General features: G+C 36.0%; 8 protein-coding genes across 8 annotated transcripts; 3 read left to right on the plus strand and 5 right to left on the minus strand.

The window, feature by feature from the left end:
- Positions 1 to 1,609: 1,609 nt before the first annotated feature.
- EV154DRAFT_582838 (uncharacterized protein) lies at positions 1,610 to 2,255 on the minus strand (the record flags this gene model as incomplete). Its single annotated transcript, XM_051606685.1, has 3 exons — positions 1,610 to 2,020; positions 2,083 to 2,186; positions 2,243 to 2,255. The coding sequence occupies 3 exons, from the start codon at positions 2,253 to 2,255 to the stop codon at positions 1,610 to 1,612; spliced, it is 528 nt and encodes a 175-aa protein (XP_051459923.1).
- Positions 2,256 to 2,968: 713 nt separating this feature from the next.
- EV154DRAFT_600780 (putative mitotic exit network regulator) lies at positions 2,969 to 4,274 on the minus strand (the record flags this gene model as incomplete). The annotated part of the gene is made up of 5 exons (XM_051607191.1): positions 2,969 to 3,366; positions 3,426 to 3,516; positions 3,570 to 3,781; positions 3,841 to 4,051; positions 4,125 to 4,274. The coding sequence occupies 5 exons, from the start codon at positions 4,272 to 4,274 to the stop codon at positions 2,969 to 2,971; spliced, it is 1,062 nt and encodes a 353-aa protein (XP_051459924.1).
- A 1,658-nt stretch (positions 4,275 to 5,932) lies between these two features.
- EV154DRAFT_582859 (uncharacterized protein) lies at positions 5,933 to 6,877 on the minus strand. The gene is made up of 4 exons (XM_051606686.1): positions 6,593 to 6,877; positions 6,457 to 6,526; positions 6,294 to 6,391; positions 5,933 to 6,214 (listed from the first exon to the last, which is right to left on the minus strand). The coding sequence occupies exons 1-4, from the start codon at positions 6,786 to 6,788 to the stop codon at positions 6,045 to 6,047; spliced, it is 534 nt and encodes a 177-aa protein (XP_051459925.1). The 5' UTR covers positions 6,789 to 6,877; the 3' UTR covers positions 5,933 to 6,044.
- A 1,690-nt stretch (positions 6,878 to 8,567) lies between these two features.
- On the plus strand, positions 8,568 to 10,794 carry EV154DRAFT_600781 (uncharacterized protein). The gene is made up of 9 exons (XM_051607192.1): positions 8,568 to 8,671; positions 8,734 to 9,085; positions 9,139 to 9,201; positions 9,265 to 9,394; positions 9,463 to 9,715; positions 9,778 to 9,840; positions 9,892 to 9,996; positions 10,067 to 10,287; positions 10,349 to 10,794. The coding sequence occupies exons 1-9, from the start codon at positions 8,587 to 8,589 to the stop codon at positions 10,688 to 10,690; spliced, it is 1,614 nt and encodes a 537-aa protein (XP_051459926.1). The 5' UTR covers positions 8,568 to 8,586; the 3' UTR covers positions 10,691 to 10,794.
- A 603-nt stretch (positions 10,795 to 11,397) lies between these two features.
- On the plus strand, positions 11,398 to 12,314 carry EV154DRAFT_144933 (uncharacterized protein). The gene is made up of 3 exons (XM_051594077.1): positions 11,398 to 11,656; positions 11,724 to 11,824; positions 11,882 to 12,314. The coding sequence occupies exons 1-3, from the start codon at positions 11,473 to 11,475 to the stop codon at positions 12,008 to 12,010; spliced, it is 414 nt and encodes a 137-aa protein (XP_051459927.1). The 5' UTR covers positions 11,398 to 11,472; the 3' UTR covers positions 12,011 to 12,314.
- EV154DRAFT_416715 (uncharacterized protein) lies at positions 12,132 to 14,513 on the minus strand (the record flags this gene model as incomplete). The annotated part of the gene is made up of 4 exons (XM_051595751.1): positions 12,132 to 12,295; positions 12,458 to 13,304; positions 13,363 to 14,051; positions 14,138 to 14,513. The coding sequence occupies 4 exons, from the start codon at positions 14,511 to 14,513 to the stop codon at positions 12,132 to 12,134; spliced, it is 2,076 nt and encodes a 691-aa protein (XP_051459928.1).
- A 4,342-nt stretch (positions 14,514 to 18,855) lies between these two features.
- EV154DRAFT_416719 (uncharacterized protein) lies at positions 18,856 to 20,110 on the plus strand (the record flags this gene model as incomplete). Its single annotated transcript, XM_051595752.1, has 4 exons — positions 18,856 to 19,104; positions 19,153 to 19,488; positions 19,552 to 19,721; positions 19,801 to 20,110. The coding sequence occupies 4 exons, from the start codon at positions 18,856 to 18,858 to the stop codon at positions 20,108 to 20,110; spliced, it is 1,065 nt and encodes a 354-aa protein (XP_051459929.1).
- A 1,144-nt stretch (positions 20,111 to 21,254) lies between these two features.
- Positions 21,255 to 23,488, minus strand: EV154DRAFT_460889 (ABC transporter transmembrane region 2-domain-containing protein; the record flags this gene model as incomplete). The annotated part of the gene is made up of 7 exons (XM_051597531.1): positions 23,109 to 23,488; positions 22,917 to 23,056; positions 22,612 to 22,854; positions 22,404 to 22,549; positions 22,230 to 22,351; positions 21,694 to 22,177; positions 21,255 to 21,646 (listed from the first exon to the last, which is right to left on the minus strand). The coding sequence occupies exons 1-7, from the start codon at positions 23,463 to 23,465 to the stop codon at positions 21,255 to 21,257; spliced, it is 1,884 nt and encodes a 627-aa protein (XP_051459930.1). The 5' UTR covers positions 23,466 to 23,488.
- Between the last annotated feature and the right edge of the window lie 93 nt (positions 23,489 to 23,581).

The following is a 23,581-nucleotide window of genomic DNA, read 5'->3' on the forward strand; positions in this document are numbered from 1 at the left end:
GTTGCAATGGTTGTTTTGTATATACTTTATCTCCCATATTATCAAATAATACTTTGAGCCACGTTTTTACAATCGCAGAATGTTTTAAGTTTTATGACATTTAAGAATCGTATATGTTTGTACCTTGTGGGAGAAAGACGTCTCAAATTATTGTGGTTTGTCCATGAGTAAAAGTCACAACGTTCGCAAACCATTCTTTTTTTTTCTTAATTGCTAATTTTAATCATGAACACCAAAAAGTGATACATCGCACGAAATATATATCTATTTGAAAAAAAAAAAAAATGGTTATACAGTAAATTCCTTGGATATAACAAATTTTAGTAAAAATTGTATTTTATGGTATTGTATGGTTCTTTAATAATTTCAAATATTACAAGTAAGTGAGCATTTTGGCTACCTGAGAAACAAATAAAAGCGGCAAAAAATATACGCCTGTCTTTGGAGTAATTCCAAAAGAGTACAAATCGAATCTCGGAGAAGAACATCCTCTCGGTCGAGGCAGTCAGTTTATATTTTTTAACATATTTGACCCCTTAATGTTACACCATCTTCTGGTAGTGCTACTGCATGCGATGCTTCTTTTATTCTTAATACATGATCAGCAATCCTTTTAATTTAGACAGCGTAAGACTTTTTTGTCTGTTTTTATAAAATTGATAAGGAACCGCAGCTGTCGTCTGGAATGGCACTTCTCGGACATTTTCTTACTCCGCTTTTGAATAGCAATTTGCCTTGGCGTTGACCTAATATTATTTCCCCACCATCAGGTGTAAGCATAAAACAACGCGATTAGATTTTAAAAAGATATTGATATAGTTTCTATTAATTTCAAGTCAATCGGTTTTTATTTCAGGACCAATCACAAAAAAACTTAGGTAAACCTTATGATCTTAACTCATCATTTACCTACTTGATAATATGTATAATGGCCCGTCAAAAAGCCCAGTAAAAGCTAATAACTAAAATAAAAGCTTTCCGAGTCTTAAGCAAGCTTTTAATTTATAAAATTCCATAAACCATATAGGTATAATAACCACTTTTTTTAAAAAAAAGGTCTCCCGGGCGCAGCCCAGTTTTATTATTACATGTGAAATCCACTTGTGGCTTTGAGAAACTCGGCGCACCTGATTGTTGCTCTTTGCTATTTGTAACAGGTAAGTTCATCCCAACTGAAACTGTGGCGTGAGTGTTGCATTTAATGTATGAAATATGGTTGTCATGCAGATCAAATTCCGACCTAGTGGAATGAGCTTATCAGTACAACTAGCATTTTTAAAATTAAAGAAATAAACATTTGGTTACAACATGCACCAAACTTTAACGACCAAATAAAAATTCCATTAAACTTTTGAATTACAGAAATTTCACAATTTGATTTTGGTAGAAACGTCTTGTATGTTTCTGTTCAAAGCAATACACTATAGAGGGGAGGTTGGCGGAATAACAAAGCTGCACCCTTCTATTCAGAGAAGAATATTTTTACAGTTTCGTTGAATCTTACACAGATCAGTTGTTTAAGTTACAAACTGCGAGTCATTACTCAATATGTTAAATCAATTAAAGTTGGTTATATATTTATTATAAAAATGAATTAGGGAAAGAGAAATCAAGCGGTGATACCGTAGGCAGTGAATGCACTATCAAGCTTAGCATCAATGACATCAATGTAGGCTTGAGCACTATCAAGAAGATCTTCAGGAGCAGCGGAAATTAGACAACTATCCAACTTCTTGACGAGATCGGCCAACACCTTAACGTCGTTTTTGATAATAATGTCAGCAAAAAGGACTGCAGCAAATTCGGGCTTTTTGGAAATAATAACGTCAAGAGAACCGGTAACATTAGGGACGAAATCGGCTACAAGATCAAATACAGTAGTAGCTTCTTCATGAGAGACAGTAGTAGTGATAGAACAGCAAGCCGTGTTGATGGATTTAAGAAGAGTCTCAAGAGCCTCCACAGGCTTATGGAGAGCAATAGCACCGCCATAACCAGCGGCACTAGTGAACCCTTTAACCTACAAAGAAAAATAAACTAAGCACTGACGTTTTCAATAGTTATATGCGAGGTCAATTTTACAGCATCGGTAAGTCCCAAAAGATTAGAATTAGCGGTATTTAGGCCATTGATACAGCTTTGAACATCATCGCTTATGACACGCTTGTTATAGGAGGCAGCACTGACTACGCATGCAATACCGGTAAGTAATTTATATCATACAATATTGTGTCTGACGTACCAGAGAGAGTCATAGTGAAAATAGAAGCTAAGATAGAGAAGGTGCGCATGGTATATATGTATATTAAGAAGATAATTTGATAAAAGAAAAAAAGCAAAAAGAATGTCAAAACATTTCTCCTATTTATATGACATGGCCAAAGATTGATTTTAATGCAATATCTGTAATAGCTACAAATACTACGTGATTATGTTTCTGTTATCGTGAAGCTGGTAAAAAAAAATTGACACAACTATACAAACAAAAAACATATGAGCTTAATATCCCCTTAATCTACTACCAATCACTTGCTGTCGGTTGAACATTTCTTGGTGACATATCTATCTGTCACAACGATCATCATTATTGTGAGCATCAAGCATTTTAATATAAAAGTCATAATTGATTTTTCAGCTGGACAGTTCCTTCTATGTCTTTCTCTTTGTTGTTTATATAAATACACAACTTCCAATACACACTTTATCTGTCGCGTATCTACCATGCTTGTAGCTCGACAAATACCAGCCTGTTTTGAAATATCCTATCACCTATGTTTGTGATCGGTAAACGGCTTGTGTTACGGATACAATTTCTGGTGCCCATGACCCAAACTGATTCCCAATCACTTCCATTTAACCCCAATGGAAACTGGCAGCTCTTCATACTCAGATTTAATGATTTACAAGGTTTTAGGTTCAGATATAGTCGAATTTATTAGTTGATAAAACACCCCTAGTGTAATTATAGTTACTGTATCATCACATTATCGATGGCGTCTACCATGAAGGCTGGTAAATCCGTTGTAGTATCATCCTGTTCGGTATAATTTGAATCCGTAGTGGTTTGGATTCCTAGCTCATTCGAGATCTCTTCATCGTAAGCATGCCGTGCCAGCTTATCATGTAATTCAGGGGATAGATTCTTACATAATGAGTTGGTAAGATTTATAATGGCCTTTGCCCGCAACGGAGGTAAAACTCGTAATAAATTAATGGGGCTTGGGCTTTGGAGTAATTCGGTACGAATCAAAGCAAGCTGTGCAATGATAAATAAAATATTCATGTGACGGCCGCGAGCAAACATGTAGTCCCATAACTGCAAAAGCTCAGATAATGGTGGTGTACAAGCAGAAAATGTCATAACCGCTGTAATAATTGTTTAATCACAGTTAAAAGGATTCTCTTTTTTTTCTTTATGAACTTACATGCAAAGGCATATGTATTGGCAGACATGTTTTTTCCACGTAAATATCCATACAAAGTAGGATCTAATGCACGCAAACATATATCTAAAAGCTAAAGAAAAATTCAATGTACTCATATCTACCAATCAGTATTTTTAAAATTACCCTTAGCCCACAATGAACGCCTCTCATGGTTGGTTGAACATAAAGAGGGCACCATTTAAAGATAAAAGTGGAAAAGCTGTAAAATGCTTCCACTTCAGACAAGGCTAGCAAAAAAGGTCCTGCCAAAACATTCATACCTTGAACGTATGTCAGACTCTCTATCCGATGAAAATTTAGTTGATTGCGAACAATGGTAGCACGAGAATTGTTTTCTACAGCAGAGATTAAAGCTGGTTAAACACTAAATACAGTTTGTATCATGAAAAATTACCATCATTCACCCTAACAAATGCATTTAACATTCTAATCAACATATCTTCTGTCACATTTCCAGTAAACTTTGTATCTGTCGAGAACGTCCTAAACGTATCATTTTTTATATTACCAGCAAGCGTGGTTGGGCCATCTTTGAGTAAACCAGCATAATCTTCCCAGGATGTTTGATAAACACCTAGAAGTATTTTCCATACAAGACCTCTTAACTGTATTTTTTTGTGTTATAGTCTTTTCCATTGATTAAGAGCCTTTTTTTTTGTATTCGGTTGCTTTGGTTACCTCTGCTGGACATGGATTTGTCATTAAATTCTGCCTCAAGTCAGCTATACTATTCTGGACAGATATAGAATCCTGATGTTGTCGGGTTAATATATCGCGCACAGTTTCATCACACCATATAGAATCATAATCCAAATTATCTACAGACATGTTAAAATAATAAAAGAAAAGAAGAAAGGGGGAAACGAGCAATAAAATAACGGGGGATGTGTTTTATATACGAGCACAATGAAATGCAACCCTTTTGGTTTTTCTCTTGTAAAAATCAAAACGATAATGTAACTGCCCGTTGACTGAATTTGTGGATATTAAACATCGATAATATACGGCAGAGAAATCCATGCAATTGAGTCATAGACTTCAGGTTGTAAGACATAAAAGTCGTCAACGTAATTTCATTGTTCCAGTCGAGCACTCTGATTAACAGTATCTTGCATGATTTTTTCTGTTAAGTATCAGGGGTAGTATTGTCGTACCGAATGGCCCTTTCAGGAGAATAAAAGCCACCGATAGACAATAGAACACCAATTTTTTTAAAGTGAATAAAATCTCTGACATAAACAAGATACGATATCCCAAATTTATTTTTCATAAAGCTAGTTACAAATTTATTAATTATAAAGTTGAAAAGAGAAGAAACACGAAATCAAAACCCTCCAAGTTGTATCCTAACAAAGCAACCTACTGCTACACATATGAAAAAAAAAATATCTGTTTATATTGGTATCGTAAAAACTGTACTATTCTAGGTTTACTTACTATTATTCAAGAGCACAATACATACAATCACAGTGCCCGTTACCATACCCAATAAAAACAATAGTTTGCCTCAATATACATGAGGATGCCAAATTCTTAGTTCACTAAAAGAAATCTTTTAGATCCATCCTTTACAGGGCGAAGACCTGATTTGGCGGCGTAAAGGACCCTACCCCTCCTATACATAGAGTTGAACTACCCAGGGGATAGCATGTTGTGAACCATGTTTTACCTCACAGAAAAAGGCGCGCGCCAAAGCACTCTAGCGATTTTATACCCTATGCCCAAATCAAACGTGATCAACAAGGAACCAGCAAATACAACAAATACGTATCATCGACAGGATAACGCGGGTTCAATTTCTACATCCCAACACTCAGCCCTGCTTTTCCGGACTTTAATGAATGCAATTATCTTCACTTTCATCTCTCGTCCTGAGACTTTTACATCTCTGATCTGAGGACCTGCAGCAAGAATAGTGACAAAGAACGGCTGGATCCAACTAAACAGTGACTCCCAACGAACGTTGGCCTGATAAGGAATTGTCGAAGGAAGTATGAAGTAGCCAGTAATAAAGACCCCGTAATCAGTGAGTTTGCACGAACGTTGGCCTGATAAGGAATTGTCGAACAGCAACAAGAATTGTCAGAACAAAACAAAACCTGTCCCTCACTAAGAACGGGAAGAAGATATTGAGGTTATCAACAGCTTCCAACATTAGGGTTAGGGTTAAAATTGGGATAATGTACAATCAAGTGAGTGAAAAGATAATAGTATGAGAACCAGGGAGCAAAAAAAAATCGGCTGTCTCTCACCTTTATAAGATGGTTAACCCCCGACAGTGACGTGAGAGTACCCGAATTCCGATTTACTTATACCTATACCCGAATTATTGAGCGGTTTTTAAAAGTAGAGGGCTGCTTTGCTTTTGATTTTTAGGCAGAGGGAAGGGGACATGCGTATTATCATTAATTTTCTTTTTTCGGTTATCTTGGTGTTATAAAATTTGGATTGGAAGGAATGTCTGTAGAATTTATACGAGAGAGAACCAATGATTGAAGCTGGCCAATTCTTCGAGCTCAGTTTCATTATAAGCATATTGCTGGCATTTTAATTTATGGGTGTTAGAAAGCAGAGTATCAAATTCTTTTAAAGAATTGCTTAGAGCAATGGTAGAGGCTTGTTCTGGTTGGTGTTGTTGTTGTGGGTATCACCAAGCTTGACCAATTGTCGGATTTTCCCTGTCCAGGCTCCTGCCACGTGGGACAAGCACCATTGTACACTTGCCGAAGGGTATACTTCTTGGATCGCACCCAACTCGGTATCTACCACTGACATCGATGGTGATCTTATAGATGTTCAAGATCCCAACAGTATTCCTCAAGAACCCTAAGAAGTTGGCCAATGTACCCATTGATTGATCGATTGTGAAGAAGAAAGCAACAGGACAACCAGTGCCAGTCAATGGATGGCGCGTGACAATTGCGTACAGGATCCCGTTGGAAAAACTGATAGTGCCGTGGGTAGCGTTAAGACATACACTACGAGCTTGCAGTAACTACTGATGGACTACCTGGCAGACAGACGACTTTCAGAGTGACTGGGCATTCGATCTTCTTGCTTCTCTTCTGCAAACGGCATACCTGGCCGGAAGCCCCACCTCGGACAACACCAACATGTTCTCTTTTAGATCTTGAATATTGACGTACAAAAGTATTCTCTGAAGACATAGGTTGGCTGTCTTTGCATACCATTTAAGCTTCCAGTTGGGGCATCTTGATGTTTGTTGAAATTCCATTTTACACCATATTTGGAAACGGATTTTCGAATTACAGTTTTGTAGATCTCGATAGGACCTGTTACAGTAACAGGAATAGGAGAATAAGGTTGGATCTTTGTTGACATTATATACAAATAATAGGAAAGGTAAGTTGAAAAAGGAGAAATCAGTTGATATGAAGTACGATTTTATATAGACTTGCAGACATAAAAAATATATATAAATAATGTAAGTAATGTACAATGCAATAAATAATATAACTTTCAAATATTCATTATATTAATCAAAACTTTGCTTTTATAAGTAAATAACATCAAAGGTTTATATCGTACTAAGTTGAATTATCGATGTCATATAGTGTTTTTTCAAGAGTACTTTGGCTTAAGACATCGGAGTTCCCTTTTTTTTTATCAATAGGTATACAAGCAAAGAACATTCTTGCCGGTGAAAACCCGAATATTCATAAAGTAATTTAATCTTTTGTAGAGCTGAAAAAAAAGCGTCTCTGCGGGATGCTGATCCCATTTTTTTATGGACCTACCGTAAATATTTGCCTTATTATTGGTTCTCAACTACCAGAATTTTGAGCAATAGTTTTAAAGGATTCTCCTTTCTAATTGAGATCGGCATTATGAACTTGTCTTTTCACTGTTCTGATTTTTTTCCTTTTTAACATTACGACTCAAAATGTTTCTTAAAAGACAGGTTTCACTTAACGTAATGATTGTATATTGAGGTCTAACTTAATCTATATATGGTAGCCTTATTGACCTTTTTTTATTTTATTCCGTCTAGTTCTTAAGCTTCTTTACTAAGTAGTACATACGCCTCCTAATACGCCAAAAAAAAAAAACGATAAAAAAAGAAATCGTATTGTGCAAAGATGCAGGAATACAAAGACCTATGGCACGAGGTGTCAATGTTTATATTTAACAATATATGACTATACTTACAATTCAAATTATGGACTTTAACACTTTTATAATTGGAATTGATAACATTACTTTGAGCGGCATTTATCATCTGAGGCTATTTGTAACTATATTTATTTATCCTTTAATATGTGTTTTGATAAGTTGATAATCCTTGCATACAAAAAGGTATGTGGCCCCTTGGAGAAATAATAAAGTGCATTCAATATCTCGGAGGACCTTAATTCTATAATGCTTGACATCAATAATTTAAGATAATATTGCATGGAATATGAAAATCGGGTAAGCTATTGCATATTCATCGCTTTCTAAATTATACAAGTATCATCATGTTTCATACTCTAAATTCAAGTTCCCACTTACGAAAAAAAAATTACAGATCACCCTAACAGAATACTCTCACTTATATATTGGCATAATAGCTAAAAGTTCTTAATCAGGGCTTTATTTGTTTGTTGATTTTCCCAATTCTACCAATTATGCAAGTAGTTAGGACCAAGCTTAATCAGCAAGTGATGCCAGAAACAAAAAAAAATAAGGGCGTAATGGCTTACTGAAGAGTATTCAAGGTGTATATAGGTCTTATTTTTAATGACCAATCTACATACGATCCAGCGTTTCAAGAACCATTATTACGAGTGTTGTCAAATGCTTTCCCAAAAAATCTACCGGACATCAAAAAAACGTGGCTAAGCTCGCATTGCATCTTTTTCCCTACTTGAGTGCGTTTACTTAAAAGCCAAAATGATTGTATTCACATTATATGATAAATTTATAAATGAAAAGCCACTCATTGTGCTTGACCTTTGAGATAGTATGTAATCATTCATAAAAAGAAGTGTAATAAGAGCATCTATATTTTTGAAAGCCAAAAAAGTGAAGAAATAGACAGCACTTACACATCCCTTCGGCATACTCAGTTTGATATAAATACCCCCCTCCCCCTTCTCATTTTTATTCAGAACGAATGTTCAAAAATATCCAGATTGAAATGAGAAACATATTTCTTGCCACCTTTCTGACTTTAGCCGGCGTAAATCACATAGTTGGACAGGAAATCCCAAGATATGACGCTGGTAGGTTTTTACCATAAAAACAGCCAAAAGAAAAAACATGAGACTCACAAGTTAATATATAGCTTGTGGTTTACTTTCTGCTAAAATATATTGCCTTGGTGGTATGACGGAACGAGACGGGGGATCGGACAATTCAATAGGCATACTCGACCTTGCAGCTTTTAGTGGAAGCACAGCGGACGAATTGAAAGATAAATGGCATCATATATCGTCAATTGTGTATTCTCCCAACACGCAAATGTCGGATTATTCTCAAAGAATGGTTCTTCCCGACGAAAAAAGCATGCTTTTATCTGGCGGAGAAAGTCTTGTTGATAACCCTTTAGCTCCAATGACGCGGGTTTACCATTCAGAAAGCAATTCTTGGAGCACGTTCCCTGAATACAAAGAACTGGATTTTGGAAGAAGGAGGATGTAAAATGAGCCTAAATTTTTTAAATAATAAGATAATAATTGTTTCTTGACAGATATCATGCATCATCAGTCTTTGTCCCAAATTATGGAATCGGATTTTATGGAGGATTAGAAATGTAAGTCTATTTGAATGAAGTTAAATGTGTTTTCTTAAAAAAGCAAACCTTTTTATCTTGTAGTTTTGTAAATAGCAGCTGGACATACAACGGCCAAAACATGAGTGCATACGAAGAACATACCGCGAAAGGCACGGTTAGGCATATTGGTTATACTAGCCTCACATTTTTGAATTCAAAAAAACCAGCCGACGTAAGTCAATGGTCTCAGTTAAAAGCTTTTATTAGCAGGTTATCTAATTAAATACCTAATTATGATAGCCTTGGTTTATTCATCAACCTCAAAATAATTTACCATCTGCTTTCACATCGTTTCAAACATCAATTTATGACATTAAAAACAGTCGTATTCTTTTCTTTGGGGGCCGATCATTAGGAAAATCAGTTAATGATTCAGTTGAAATTCCATTTGATAATATAATAGTATTTGATATGTTAGCAAGTAACTGGACCACACAGTTGTCAACAGGAAGCCAAATACCAACACCAAGAACAGAGCATACAACTACATTGGGTAATAATGATAATATTTTCTCAAAATTGTAATCATTAAGCTTGTTTACCGAAAACATCTAGTGGGTCCTATGGAAAGAGATGTTTTACTATTTGGGGGCGAAGACTTGAAAAATCACAGTGAACGTAAGATCAAATTTTTAGTGTAAGTGAGTTATTTTAACGTGTTTATAATAGCTTGTTCGGATTATGCTTTTACTCTTAATCTTGATACTTACATATGGCAGCTACAAGATATCAAATCTAAACCAAATACATCAATGGCAAGGATCGGTCATTCAGGTAAAGTGACGTCAAGTGACTATGTGATAGCCGTCGTGTATATTAGAGTACTAAATCAGTCAATACTTAGCTATTCCTGTAAATAATAATACAGTATTTATTATTTTTGGTTTAGTTAGCTACTATGAAATCACCAACACTATACTGATATTAAACACAACAACACCATCAAATATCACTCTAGTAGATAAGTACATCGACATAAACAATGCAAGTGTATTTTTGACAGAGCCTCACAGGAAAGTAAGCACAGAGGCTGTGATCGGTATAATCATAGGATCAGTCGTAGGGGTAAATATCTGATGCTTCCAAGTTTATGTTTTCTTCCTTGGCTCAACATATTCAAATACAGGTTTTGATCATAGTGGGTGTAATCGTCTTATCGTTTATAAAAAAGAAAAGGGCCAAAGAGGAAAAAAAGCGACAAGAATTAGAAGAATATGAAAGGCAGCAACAGATTGTAGAGCCCATCATGGAAGTAAATTGGGATGAAATTGAAAAGAAATACGTCGAGCAGTCTAATTCTTTAAGCCGCCAAAAAAGGTCGCTTACTCCCGGTATGACTGACGATACAATTATTAACCCAATGCCGATACGGTTTCAGCGTCCAAATGCGATGGATAAAACCGGTATTTATGGTACTAAAAACCACAGGGTACAAAAACCTGATGTTGGTGCTCGATACTCGTTGTAAAGATAGATACCTGAATATACCGAAGCTAGAACTCATAAATAGCATACAAGTTGTCATGCATACAACTATTTTTCATTAAACTTGGAATCAAAGCAGTTACCAATCCGTTTGAACTTTCCTTTCGATGTGGAAATTAAAACTTTGTCTCAAGTTATTTGAAGACTATGTACACATATCTACTTAATATAATTACCAATTTACTATTGAATGAGAGCATTCTTTTTAAACGCGTTTTTTTTTTTTTTTTTTTTTTTTTTTTTTTGTCAAGTTTCGCGTCATAATACCGCAGTAAAAGGGGAAAGTTGTTGTTTAAATAATTCAATGTGCATATTAAAAAATCAAGCTGAAAATAGCTGTATTTAGCCTTCAATTTAATTTTTTCTTGAGTGGCTCTAGCTGGGGTCAGCATTATTGTCTTTTTTGTTGAGCATGTAAATGTAGTGGAAGAAGATAAGAGCTGGATATGTTCTACTTGGTTTAAGCCGCTAAGTTAACAAGACAATTATTTCAAACCATCATTTATTATTTAAAATCTTCCAACCTCGTTCGCAAAGTATCACATACTTGCAGCTGAAATTAGGTGTTTGAATGTGTTTTATCGAATTGGCTCGAGTTGCAACAAAGTAGTTGATAATAGGTGAAATTTCAAATCCCGAACGAAAAAAAAAAAAAACTGAGGGCTCACATACACACCTATTCAGAGTAGACTTGATTTATCCTTTTTCTCTCCAAATTATTTCTTTCCTGTTCAATCAAATTTTTGAAAAGAAATAAACGAAATCATGTCAAAGCAGGATATAGACTCATTACCTAGAAAGAATAAACACATTCTTACACCCTTGGAATTACAACAAGAAAAATTAGAAAAATTGTTTGAAAAGATTGACAAACCGGTCTTCATTCCAGAGCCTCCCAAGGAACGAAATACACTCCAAGCACCTAAAGACTTTATTCGCAATGTTTCTGGTAATGAAAAAGTCATTCGTGTTATTAAATGAATTAAAAAAAGCTAATCTAAAATATGTATATATAGGATCAAGTGCTGGTGCAGGTAGTGGAGATTTTCATGTGTACAGAGCACAGAGAAGAAGAGAATATGCCAGAATGAAAAACATGGATGATCAGGAGTTTAAGGTAAATAAAGAAAAAATAATTTATTAAGTTTAGTAATTTTTAATAAGAGATAATTAGGAAAAAGATGAAAGAGAATATAGTGAGAAATTAGCACGTTTACGTGAAGCGGATGAAGAACGCACAGCAAAAAAGAGAGCAAAACGTCAAAAGCGTAATAAGAAAGCAGATATAGAAAAGAAGAAATAAATCATATCAAAAAGAAAAAAGAAAATTAAGGGGTGGGATATGAGGGCATATAAAATACATAGTCATAAGAGAAAAGCCAGAATAAGAAGGGGGCGGAGGGTGGGGTATAAGGACATATAAATTATTTTGTTTCCGAGTTGTCAAGCTCTTGGAGCCAATCATCAGGTATAACTGGTACTAATGAAAAGTGATCATTTGTAACAGATAATTGAGCTGTGGTTGGAATAAAGAATGGTAACATAAATCTTGAATCTTTTGTTTCGTTTGTTTCTTTGTCATGCTCATCTTCATCATCATCACTACTGCTTAATGGCTTTTCTTCGAGTGTGATTGATGATCTGGTCAAAATAGAAGCGATGATTTGATTCATGTTATCACCACGGCCAGACAAGGATCTTCTCAGTGATTGGCTTTGTTGTTTGTTTAACATGGGTGGACCGCTTCTACGTCTTCTTTCAAAAGATCTTGATTGTCTTGCTTGTTTTGCTCTGATTGTTTCGTCGACAGTTTGTTGAACAAATCTCTCAATTTCTTCAGGAATTCTTTGTTCGTTTGTTTCATATCGATAATTAAAAACGCATCGTCTTATTTGAAGAGTATTGATGGAATCAAACATTTTGATGGTGGATTGGAAACTTTCAACAGTATCCAATTGAGACAGGCATTGTAAGAATTGAACAAGTTGGATAGAAGGGTTAAGATATGAGATTAAACTTGAAGGTAATTTTTCATCTCTAATCCATTCTTCAATATATGATAGATTCATACGAACTTGAACAGCTTTGGATCTACATAAGTACTTTTTCTTGGATAAGATATGATTAAATAATTCGCATGATAAAAAGTGAAGGAACTGAGCTAATGCTTGAATAATGATGGTCGAATGAACTTCATATAACTGAAATACACTATACGTTGTCGAGAAGAGGTGAATAATTGTATTAGGTGATGGGATTATAACATCACTCTTTGTCGACGATAACTGACTGCTATTATTGCGTTGCATACTTGTAGAGCTTCTTCTGAAGAATCTTTGCCAATCATCAACAAAATTGACCTCGCCCATCATACCAGAAAATGGATCAAATTCTAACATGGATAATTCCAGTATATAAGTGATACGTTTACCAATATCATTGACGATGTAGTTGTATGTTTCTGATATTAATTCTGATAATCTTAATTGATATTCTGCAGTTGCAACCATAAGTTCAGCATCCTTTTTAAGATAATACAATAATCTTGTAATATTTGCCATCCAATAAGATAAAATATGCACATTTTGAGTATTACCCTATAATTAAACATTTTGTGTAAGTTGAGTTCATATTGTAATTTTAATTTTAGGTTACCTTCAATTCAGCGCTTATTCTTTGTAAAGCGCCTTCCATTACATCTTCGGCCAACTCAGCACTTGAGAAATAATGAGCAAATCTAGCACTGAGAAAGATGACATTGGCAGGCGTAAATGTATCTGGTTTCCCGGGTGGTGTATTGGGGGTTATAATACTATCAAGAATGTGAGGAAGTCTTTCTGCACCGAACACAAACATCTGATCAGGCATACACCTATCCCAATCGAATGGCTTCATTCTCTCTGTTCGTTCTTCAAATGAGAACTCATCATCTTCATCATAATCCTCATCATATTCATCGTCATCGTCGTCCTCATTTTGGTTTCTCAGGAATTCTTCAATTAATTCAGGTTTACATTCATTATCATGTTTGATGAATGAATCATAATGTTCATCAGTCGAGTATCCATAGTAACGATCATTATCACCAGCATTTGAGGAAGTAGAAGAGGTACTATCAGCTGCAGTATAACCGGTGATACTAGATGTAGATGAAATACTATCACGATTTGAAGTAGTAGATGCTAATACCATATCTGCGATTTTATGTGTATCATTCTTTACGAAATCAAATACTGTTCTGCCTTTAGAAGATTTTGTTTGTGAAGAAGCACCATTTTCAAGTAGTAATTTGACGATTTTCTCATTATTATTTGTAGTGGCCCACATCAAGGCTGACCAACCATCTAGATCGATAAGAAAAAAGAGTGGGTTACTATAATGAATTTTTTTTATATATATAAAAGGAGAATAACTCCTTAAGACTCCTTACGTGAGTCTTGATCATCAATGTTTGCGCCCGCTGCTAATAATGCTTGAGCAATTTCGAATTTTCCAAAGCACGCAGCGTAGATCAAAGGTGTGGTACCATCTTCGTCTTTCTCATTGATATCAATAAATTCCTTGGTGGCATCATTTGAAAGATAGCCAGAAACCTTTTCGAGATCTCCACTGGAAACACATTTCAAAAAAGCTTTGTTAAGCTTGGACTTTTTAAGCTCAGAGTTCAAGTCATTCTTGTCCAAGAGTTTGTTGTCATCTTGTTCCTCTTCTTCATCATCACTTGAAGACTCGGTTGTTGGTAGGCTGATTCTGTTTCCAAGAATTTCCGAAAGTTGTTTGTAATTCTCTGCTAATCTTGAAGACATTTCATCATACGACATGTTTTCATATTGCTTTCGAAGTTCTTCTCCTTCTTCTTGCTCAGGTGGTGGGGTACATAATGATTCATTGGTGATTTCATTCGTCATTATAAATATATTAAAAAAAGGTTATTAAAAAAAGAAAAGAGAGAATCCAAAAAAAAAAAAAAAAAAAAAAAAAAGAGGCATCCAGTTACCAATCTACACAGCGCGAAACTGACTTTGAATTATTGTCGGGATATAAAATGGCCATGTGTTTACAACAATTTGTATTGTGTCTGGCAACAACAAGTTCAAATGCGATTACAACATGTGTTAAAGGGCAAATATCTTCTCCATCCCTTTATTTGTCTCCGTACACAAAGCTTCTCCTTTTATGGCGCCTTGTTTCACACCTGATTGTTGGTAGGGGCAACTACTTTGACAACAGTTAGCATCACCCTAAATATGGTGTCAGTCAGTCATACAGGACTGTTCTCTGATTTTTACTGTGTGCCTGTATACAGAACAGTTACACAGACATCAATATTTTTTATTTTCTCTCCTTTTTTTTTCCTTTTCTTTCTTTTTATTCTTTTCTCTAATAGAATTCTATAAATGGCTGCTGTACTGGACTTCTGTACACCTGCTGTACCTGGAGAAACTCACAAGTACTATGGTTATTCACATAATAAGTACATCAAATTGCCACAGATTAACGCCATTCCAACCATACATACATCACCTACATTAAAACAGCAGAACAAGTCCAAGGAACACAAGACCCTGCGATCAGTAGCTTTGTCTGGCAACCTGGCATTGTTGAGACAGTTTTTACAAATGGTGCCTGATCAATTAAAAGCAGTCAATGATCCTCATCCTGCAACAGGTCTCACTTGTTTACATTTCGCCGCTTCAAGAGGTCACTTGAAAATTGTCACTTGTTTAGTGGACGAATATGCTGTAAGAGTCGATTCTACCGATAAAGAGGGCGAGGTAAAGTAGATGATAACCCTCACGCGTTATCCATAAAAAAAAAAGTGTGTGTGTTTCTCATATATGTAAAACTTATAGACAGCCTTGTTGAAAGCTGCTTATAACGGTCATTATCAAGTGGTTGAGTACTTGTTGGAAAGTATGGCTAATATTCATCAAAAGGATAAGGACGGTTGGACGGCATTGCATAATGCCTGTTCCCGAGGCTATTTTAGAATAGTCAGATTATTAGTAGATCGAAAAGCAAAGGTCGATGTTAGAAGCAAAATGGGTCATACTCCCTTAAGTAAGTTGGAGTAGAGTAGATCGACCTCTCTTTATCACATACTAATATTCCCTTGTTCACAGTTAATGCGGCTTCTAAAGGTTACATGTCTATTGTTGAATATTTATTGGACGAAGCCCATGCTAATCCCTTGATCAAGAACAATTTTGGTGAGGCTGCTTATGACGTAAGTGCTGCTGCTGGTGAATCCTACATTTGTGAAATGTTGGAGAAGGCAGGACGTAAATGGTGGCATCTTCAACACACTGAAGGTATAGTGTAGTATATATACCAATCCATTAAAATAACAAAACAAAAATCTAACCTTTCATATAGGCGTCTTAAATCCTGGTAACAAACGTGCTTCTATGTTTGGTGCAACTTATGACTTGTTAGAGTTCCATGTTACGGTGATTGTTATTTTACACGAAAATCAGAGATCGACCTCTTTATTAGGTTTGTCTCGTCCTCAATTTAACGAAGCTTATCTTACAAAGTCAGATACAAGAGGTCCTTGGTCACATCATTCAACTGGTGCTCCCATGTCAAAAGACATGGTATCATTGCCTGCCACCAGTACAAACAATCATCGTATTTCCAACTTGTCTAACTGGTTCTGGCTTACTGACTGGCAAATTGATTACAGTGATCCTCGTGTCGATCCTACTTCTGGTTGGCAATACGCCAGATCCTTTAGTGAGAAGGACGCTGATTGGACTCCTGTTGCGCCGACAAGTGGTTACAATTGGGTACGACGCAGAAGATGGGTGCGTGTAATGAAGAGGAGAATGGATCTAACCAAAGGTAGTCATCGCGGTGAGAATGTTACAATTGCAAATATTGAGGAAGAAGATGATGAAGAAGTTGAACAAGCCAACGATTATTTAATGGAGGCTGATATCATCATTCAGACTGTCAAATCGGATGCCAACACCGAGTCAGATGGTAACACTGATTTACAAACTTTAACTGAGGATTTGCAAAAATATAATCAGGCTATTGAAATCTTAACTGAATCAATGAAGAGTAAGCTTATTTTTTATTTGTTTGCATGAAAATGCACACCAAGAAAATTAACACATCTTGTTTGTTTATAGCGGATGAAAATGAATTTAGAAAGCATCAGGCCTCGACATTGTTTAGATCTTATATGGGACGTATTGATAAACTAAATAATAAGGTTGCTAGCATGGTACCTTCTAATGAATCCCTGGCTGTTGTACAACAGCATCAAGGTTTAACAAGGGAACTTGAATATGTCCATCCAAATCCAGAAGCGCATGATAACAATCCTTGGGCTACTTCGAATCAAGATCAATGGTCATCGAATCAGAGATCGAATGATCACTATGAAAGTCATACATCCAGTGAAGATGGGCGTAAAAATGTATGGGAATCAGATACTGCAGCAAAAACATGTAGAGTATGCGTTAGAAAGTTTGGCTTTTTATCGAGACGGCATCATTGCCGAAAGTGTGGTTTGGTCGTGTGTGACAAATGCTCGCCTTGGAAGGTATTTTTGAATAGTTCAGATATTCTTCAAGACCCTGAGGGTACTTTGGAATCTTTGACTGTACTAGCTTCTCAACAACAACGTGTATGTGAAAAGTGCTATTTCCAACAAGAGCACAATTAAAAAAAAATCCCCTTCCCTTTTCCCGCCACTATAATATGTATACCCCATCCTTTGTCTTTTCTATTTTTCTATATCCCTCAACCACTCACTATCTTTGTATGACCCACCCCCTCTTTTTTTAGCAACACCCTTTTTTTTTTTTTCAATTAAAACAATCAAATTACCTTGTATGAATGACGTAAGCAACTGATTTTTATTGCTGTTGACTAAATGTAGCCTGTCTGCGCAACCTTCCTCAAACTCAAAACAGCAAAACATCAATTTACAAATTTGGACTTTTATTATGATTCCATTTGCATATATAACTCCCCTTTTTGATATACAATCATGTTTAAAGCCCTTTTTTTCTTTTTGTCTCTTATTTATTGTCATAAAATGCCCGTTGTCTCCCAGAATATCATAGCTGACATTCAACATGATCAACCGCTGACTATCTTTAATAAAGGTAAATCTCTATCACCTTTTTTTTTGAAAAAAATCCTGTACTTACAATTCCAACCTTTTATTTTTATATATACATAGATCTAAACAATGAGACTGGAACAATTCACAAGAAAAAGCCCTTACCAAAGATTCCATTAATGAAGACTAGTTTAACTAATTTAATTATCCCGGAAGGGGAGACGATATCAATAAATAATAACGGATTTGTGTCCGTGGGACCTTCTTGGACAACGAACAATACAACAACGACAACAGCAATAGCACAGCATATAACGAACAATGAAAACAATCAAGAAGTTTATTTTACAGAATCTCCTGTCAACGGTACTGTTCCACAACAGTCATTAAACAAACGATACAGCCATAGTTTACTTTTGACACAAGCTCACAATGAATATTACAGTATCAATGCTGATCCTTATTATTCTCGTCACCATCCTGTTTATACTCAGCAGCAACCAAACTCTCAAGATTCTTCCAACGTTTCAGTTACTACTAATCAAGAATGGAAAACATCATCTAAAAATATAACTAGATCGGATAGTCTTAAAATAGAAACCACTGTTCCTGTACCTTTTTCCAAAGCGGGTCATCTTCCTTTGGAAACCCACCTTGAAAAGCCATATGAGCCTACTTCTGATGATCTGTTACACCGAAAAGTTTCCAAAGAACAATTGTTTAATTTTGACGTTCCTAAATCTGTTTTACTGCAAAAATTAGATCAATCAGGTCAACTTTATCATTATAGCAGTAGCAGTAGCAGTAGTAACGCTTCTACACCACAAGACTCTGTTTCATCTTTTTCATCTCCCCCTCGGCTTTTAGGAAACGCCCAGCATCGTCATTCGATGCCAATGTTACATACACAACACGAGGATACGTCATTTTCAGCCGCAGAACGCTACTTTCAGCCAAATGATATTTCACCTGTATCTTCTACCTCCAGAATTCCTTCCCCTTGGGGTACTTCACGTTCTGCAACCATCAAGCCAAACCATCGTATTTCTACGGGATCCATCCCCAACTTGATGTCTGTTCAAACTGTACAAGTACCCGATGAAATTACTCCCATCAACAAAGCAGAACAATATTTCAATGAAGAAGATAAGCGAGGCAAATACTCACTTAGTATAGCATCATGTAGTCTCATTAACATTCGTTCCAATACAAAACTGTACCGTCGTATGGCTATCAAAACACGTAATAAGGAAACACAAATGACATATGCTAGATATTTACTTCAGATATCCAAGCTTTATGCCAAGGACAATACCACCGTGGTGCCAGTTCCCTCTTCGTCCTCTGTATCCTTACCTAGTTTAAAGAAAAATGTTGCTGAAAGTCCTGCCGAAACAAGACATCGGTTGCTCTCGGAAGCCGGATACTGGATTGAACGACTGGCTAAAGCTGGACACCCTGAGGCGTTGTTTATTAAAGGAAGATGGCATGTATTAGGTCCCTCGGCGGAAGACTGTACAATCCAAGGATATGAAAAGGTGCAAGAAGCAAAAGCATTTAAATGCTTTCTTGCTGCCTCGAAAGCTGGTTGGGTGGATGCTCATTATGAACTGGCTCATTTATGGAAAAGACGTGGGAATAACACAAAAGCAATTCAGTGCTACGAAAGAGGGGCTAGAGAAAAACATACATTGTCTATATATGTAAGTAGTGTACACACATCGATCATTAAGGAAGAAAAAAAAATTAAACTTTTGTATCTATAGAAAATGGCCAAAATTTTGTTACGGGGACAACTTCAAAAAAAGCGAGATATTCCAAAAGGTCTCGCATTTCTTAAGCAAGCGGCTGACATGGATGATGATGCCAGTGCTGAACCTGCATTTGTGCTTGGATGTATCCATGCGAATGAATTCGATCGTATTGGTATTCAAAGGTATGTAGCACACACATATTTCTAAGACAGAAGATGTTAAATGAACCAATAGAAATGTGAGCGTTGCCATAGATGAAAGTCCAGTTAATTATAGCCTTGCGCTCAAGTATTTAAAGAAATCTGCTGAACGTGGTTACCCCGATGCAATCTATTTTATGGGTCAAGTCTCGGAAACGGGTATGCTCGGCCAGCTCTGTGATTCATGGCAAGCCTATCAACATTACATGAAGGCAGCCGAAGTAAAACATGCTGGAGCCATGCTTGATTTATCTCGTATATATTCTCAGGGTATTTCGGGTTTATTAGCCGCACAAAAGGATATGGCATTCAAGTGGTGTAAGAGGTCCGCCGATCTGGGGTTTGACCAAGCCGAATATGTATTGGGGTAAATAGAACTATTTTTTGAGGTAGAATAATTAGAGTTTAACAATTATTAATAGAAAATATTACGAAGATGGCATCGGTGTGACACCAGATTTCCCGCTTGCTTTAGAATACTTTGGCAAGGCTGCCTCCAAAGGCTATCAGCCTGCCAATGAGAAATTAAATAGACCTTTGGCGGATGGTACACGTAGAAGATTAAAAAAGAATGCGGCAGAGAATAAGGAAAATTATCTGACAATCGTGGTGTCGGACCCTATTGTCAAACGTGATGACGATGACGACGATGACGATATCATCAATAATAAAAATAATACCCGTGGACAGAACAACAACATCTGTACTATACAATAATGGATGCACCTTTTTTTTTTCTTCTGTATTATTGTTGTGTAAAATAAATATAAACTGTAAATAAAACTTTCTAACAATACCATTCTTATCTGGATTTTTGCATGTGCAAGGTATACATAATATGTTGTCAAATGATTCATCACTTCGATCGGATCAAAGGTTCTATTTGCTGCAAGTCTGTCATGCAAATCTGTTTGACATATAATCAAAAGCTTACAAAAAGGAGATCTGATCACATGATACCTTAAGGGCCATATCTTTTTTGACATATTCTCCTTGAAATTGTTCATCCCGCTCATGCCATTACTGCAGTCAGCTTTCGATTTCATCATAGACCATCCTGCTTTCCGGTATTATGTGCGTTAAAATGAAGATTATTCTTATACTGTTTAATGAGTGGAGAAACTTACGAACAATATAGAAATTTCTCTTACTCTTGCATCTAGACCCAGAATTCTTTATCAGACCCTTTTCCTGCCTTTACGAATCTGGATGGAACTAAAATATCTAGATTCATCGAGGTCGACTTACTATACTATGCGCTTTTTCGTGTCTTACAAATCCAACGGCTACTTGAATAAGAAAGAAAATCCAGAAAATCAAAAACAGGTTGCAGCATACATGTCAAAAGCTATTAACGTGCATCAAACATCGGATACTTTCTTCTCGTGGGTTGTTTTCCAATGCAAAGCTTGGGTAAACGTATCATTAAAATTTATTTTAGAATCATCAAGATACATGATTGAAAACACATGGGTTCATAGTTTCATAGTAAGTTTAGTAATAATGATAATAATATTATATGGCTACTAGTGATGATTGCATGGTATTTTCTTCTTCTATAGTGTAGCCACCTTCTCCATCTAATCGCACGAGTGTATCGTGCAGCTCGATAATACTAGAACGATGGCTTATACTAATTACAGTAATACCAAGATCAATTAAAGTTCTGTATAAATACTCTTCGGTCTCTTCGTCCATCGAGCTAGTTGCTTCATCTAACACGGCAAACCGAGGTTTCCAATAAAGAATACGTGCAAACACAAGACGTTGTTGCTCACCAGGAGACAAAAATTTGTTCCATTCTTGACTGTAACTTGTATCATAAGATTGAATTAGGCCAGAGAGATGGCTGAGACGCACTTTTTCTAAAAGCTGAATAATATCTTGATCGGTAACTAGAACATGATCTCAATTAGCTATAATTCCCATTGCACAAAATAAAACAATAAAATACTTTTGATTGCTGGAGTGGTGTTGGGATATACGATTTGCTCTCTTAACGAGCCGTCAATCAAATAAGGTAATTGTGGCAGAAAAATTAGATCTTTTCCTAATCTGACTTTTGGTATACGGATTGTTCCTTCCGTACAAGGCCATAATCCAGCCAAAGCACGAAGAACGGAGGTTTTTCCACTGCCATTAGGACCAACAAAAGCAACATGATTTCCTTGACTGATCTTCAAGTTCAAGTCACTCACAATCAATTTTGAGCGAGGAGAAAACAGAGTGACATCTTCAAATTCGATAGCATTCGTCTGGTCATCTTGGAAGTGATGGGGATGATCGATTTCCATGACTTTGATATCATCAGCTACTCGATCCAAAGCTTCCAAAAACTCGCCAATACGAGCAGTATAACCCGCAAGATCCGATAATTTGCTGGATTCCTCAATGATGGTGGAGAATAAATAAATTAAATACATGGCTACAAATGAGTTCTGAAAAGAAATACTGTTAGTAACCATGCTAAGAAACAGCGAGGGGACTTACGGCACTGATAATAGCACTAAGCTCACTTGCGTCTTTGTCGTCTAAAATACCAGTAAAAATGGGAATGGCAATAATAATGTAACTAAGAATTGCACCAAGATAAGAAAAACTTTCATTGGTCACTATGTTCAGGTTAGCTAAAATCCTTTTATATCGTGTTTTTCGCCAGATTACATTTAAGTGGAAGTTCCTTGTTTACAATGTTGCGTTGATATGTTAGCAGGGTATCCAAGCTTTTCCCTGCCCTGTGCTTTTCTTCCACTTCGCCATCACAAAAAGCAATTGATTCTGCATACTGGCGAAGACGGACATGTAGATAACTTTATATTTTCAGAAAAATCTTTAGCTGGCATAATTTAAATTGCAAGCGGAGTGTATTTACCGGAAGTTACCCTCTTGGAGCTCTTTAAAAAAGACAGCATTGACGATGGGTTGAATAAAGATCTTGGATATAAATGAACCGATAACAAAATATCCAAAAATAAAAAGAGGACCCGCAAAACCAGAGACAATCCAACACTTGTAGGTATAATAAACTACCATGATAGGAGCAATAATCAATTTAGTTACGATTTCGCGTAAAGTTTCTGAAAATTTGTCAACATCTTGTGTAATCCGCTGGTCACTAATAAAGAGAATATTTTGTTTACTTTGATCCCATGGTTACACGCGCAGGTATTTTCTTACGGGTTATCAATGTGCTCATGATTCATAACAAGGGTATACATTGATTTTGGTTTGATGTAACGCTCTTGTAAGTGGGTAGTTAATAATCGTCGTGCTTTGATGGCAAATAAACCACCCATAAAATTTAAAAGACTTTTGCACTGATAAGAAAGAGGATTAGATCGTAATTGTATGGGGAATGATCTTACTTACTGTAGCGGTACTAAACACCAATAACAAACATGGCACGATAAAGTTCCTGAAGCCAACGCTATCCCTTGAGGTCAAAATGGTGTAAAATCGGCTTGGTGTCATACCAACAAAGTAGGCCAAGGCTTCATAACTCACACCCAATACAATAAAAGTCATATATAGCCAAAATATACTATATTTGCGTGCTTCTTTTGATGTTGACCAAACTTTATTTGGCCTATTTGAGCTAAACAAGACTTTTAATAAACGAAAAAATCTTTTTGCGAAGACACGGTCAAAACTGTAATTGGGTTTCTTTGTTTGGCCTTCTTCAGCACTTGCCAACATAGGCTCATGAGAAGAGAAAGAGTTTCTCATTTCAAAATTATAAAAAATAAAAGAGGAATGTATGTACTAATATAAAAAATAATTATAGATGGAGATCTTTTTTTTAATAAATTCGTGTTACCTGACCCAAAACAATTTTTTTATTC

This window comes from Mucor mucedo (genome assembly GCF_025094135.1).
Source record: "Mucor mucedo strain NRRL 3635 chromosome Unknown EV154scaffold_24, whole genome shotgun sequence".
NCBI classification, from domain to species: Eukaryota; Fungi; Mucoromycota; class Mucoromycetes; order Mucorales; family Mucoraceae; genus Mucor; species Mucor mucedo.

Coding starts and splice junctions, on each gene's coding strand:
- EV154DRAFT_582859 (XM_051606686.1), bottom strand. CDS start 6,788: ATGTCAACAAAGATCCAACCTTATTCTCCTATTCCTGTTACTGTAACA. Junction 6,527..6,592: donor TGTCTTCAGAGAATACTTTT/GTACGTCAATAT, acceptor GCTTCCGGCCAG/GTATGCCGTTTGCAGAAGAG. Junction 6,392..6,456: donor GAAAGTCGTCTGTCTGCCAG/GTAGTCCATCAG, acceptor CGGCACTATCAG/TTTTTCCAACGGGATCCTGT.
- EV154DRAFT_600781 (XM_051607192.1), top strand. CDS start 8,587: ATGAGAAACATATTTCTTGCCACCTTTCTGACTTTAGCCGGCGTAAAT. Junction 8,672..8,733: donor AATCCCAAGATATGACGCTG/GTAGGTTTTTAC, acceptor GTTAATATATAG/CTTGTGGTTTACTTTCTGCT. Junction 9,395..9,462: donor ATTCAAAAAAACCAGCCGAC/GTAAGTCAATGG, acceptor TAATTATGATAG/CCTTGGTTTATTCATCAACC.
- EV154DRAFT_144933 (XM_051594077.1), top strand. CDS start 11,473: ATGTCAAAGCAGGATATAGACTCATTACCTAGAAAGAATAAACACATT. Junction 11,657..11,723: donor CTTTATTCGCAATGTTTCTG/GTAATGAAAAAG, acceptor ATGTATATATAG/GATCAAGTGCTGGTGCAGGT. Junction 11,825..11,881: donor TGGATGATCAGGAGTTTAAG/GTAAATAAAGAA, acceptor AGAGATAATTAG/GAAAAAGATGAAAGAGAATA.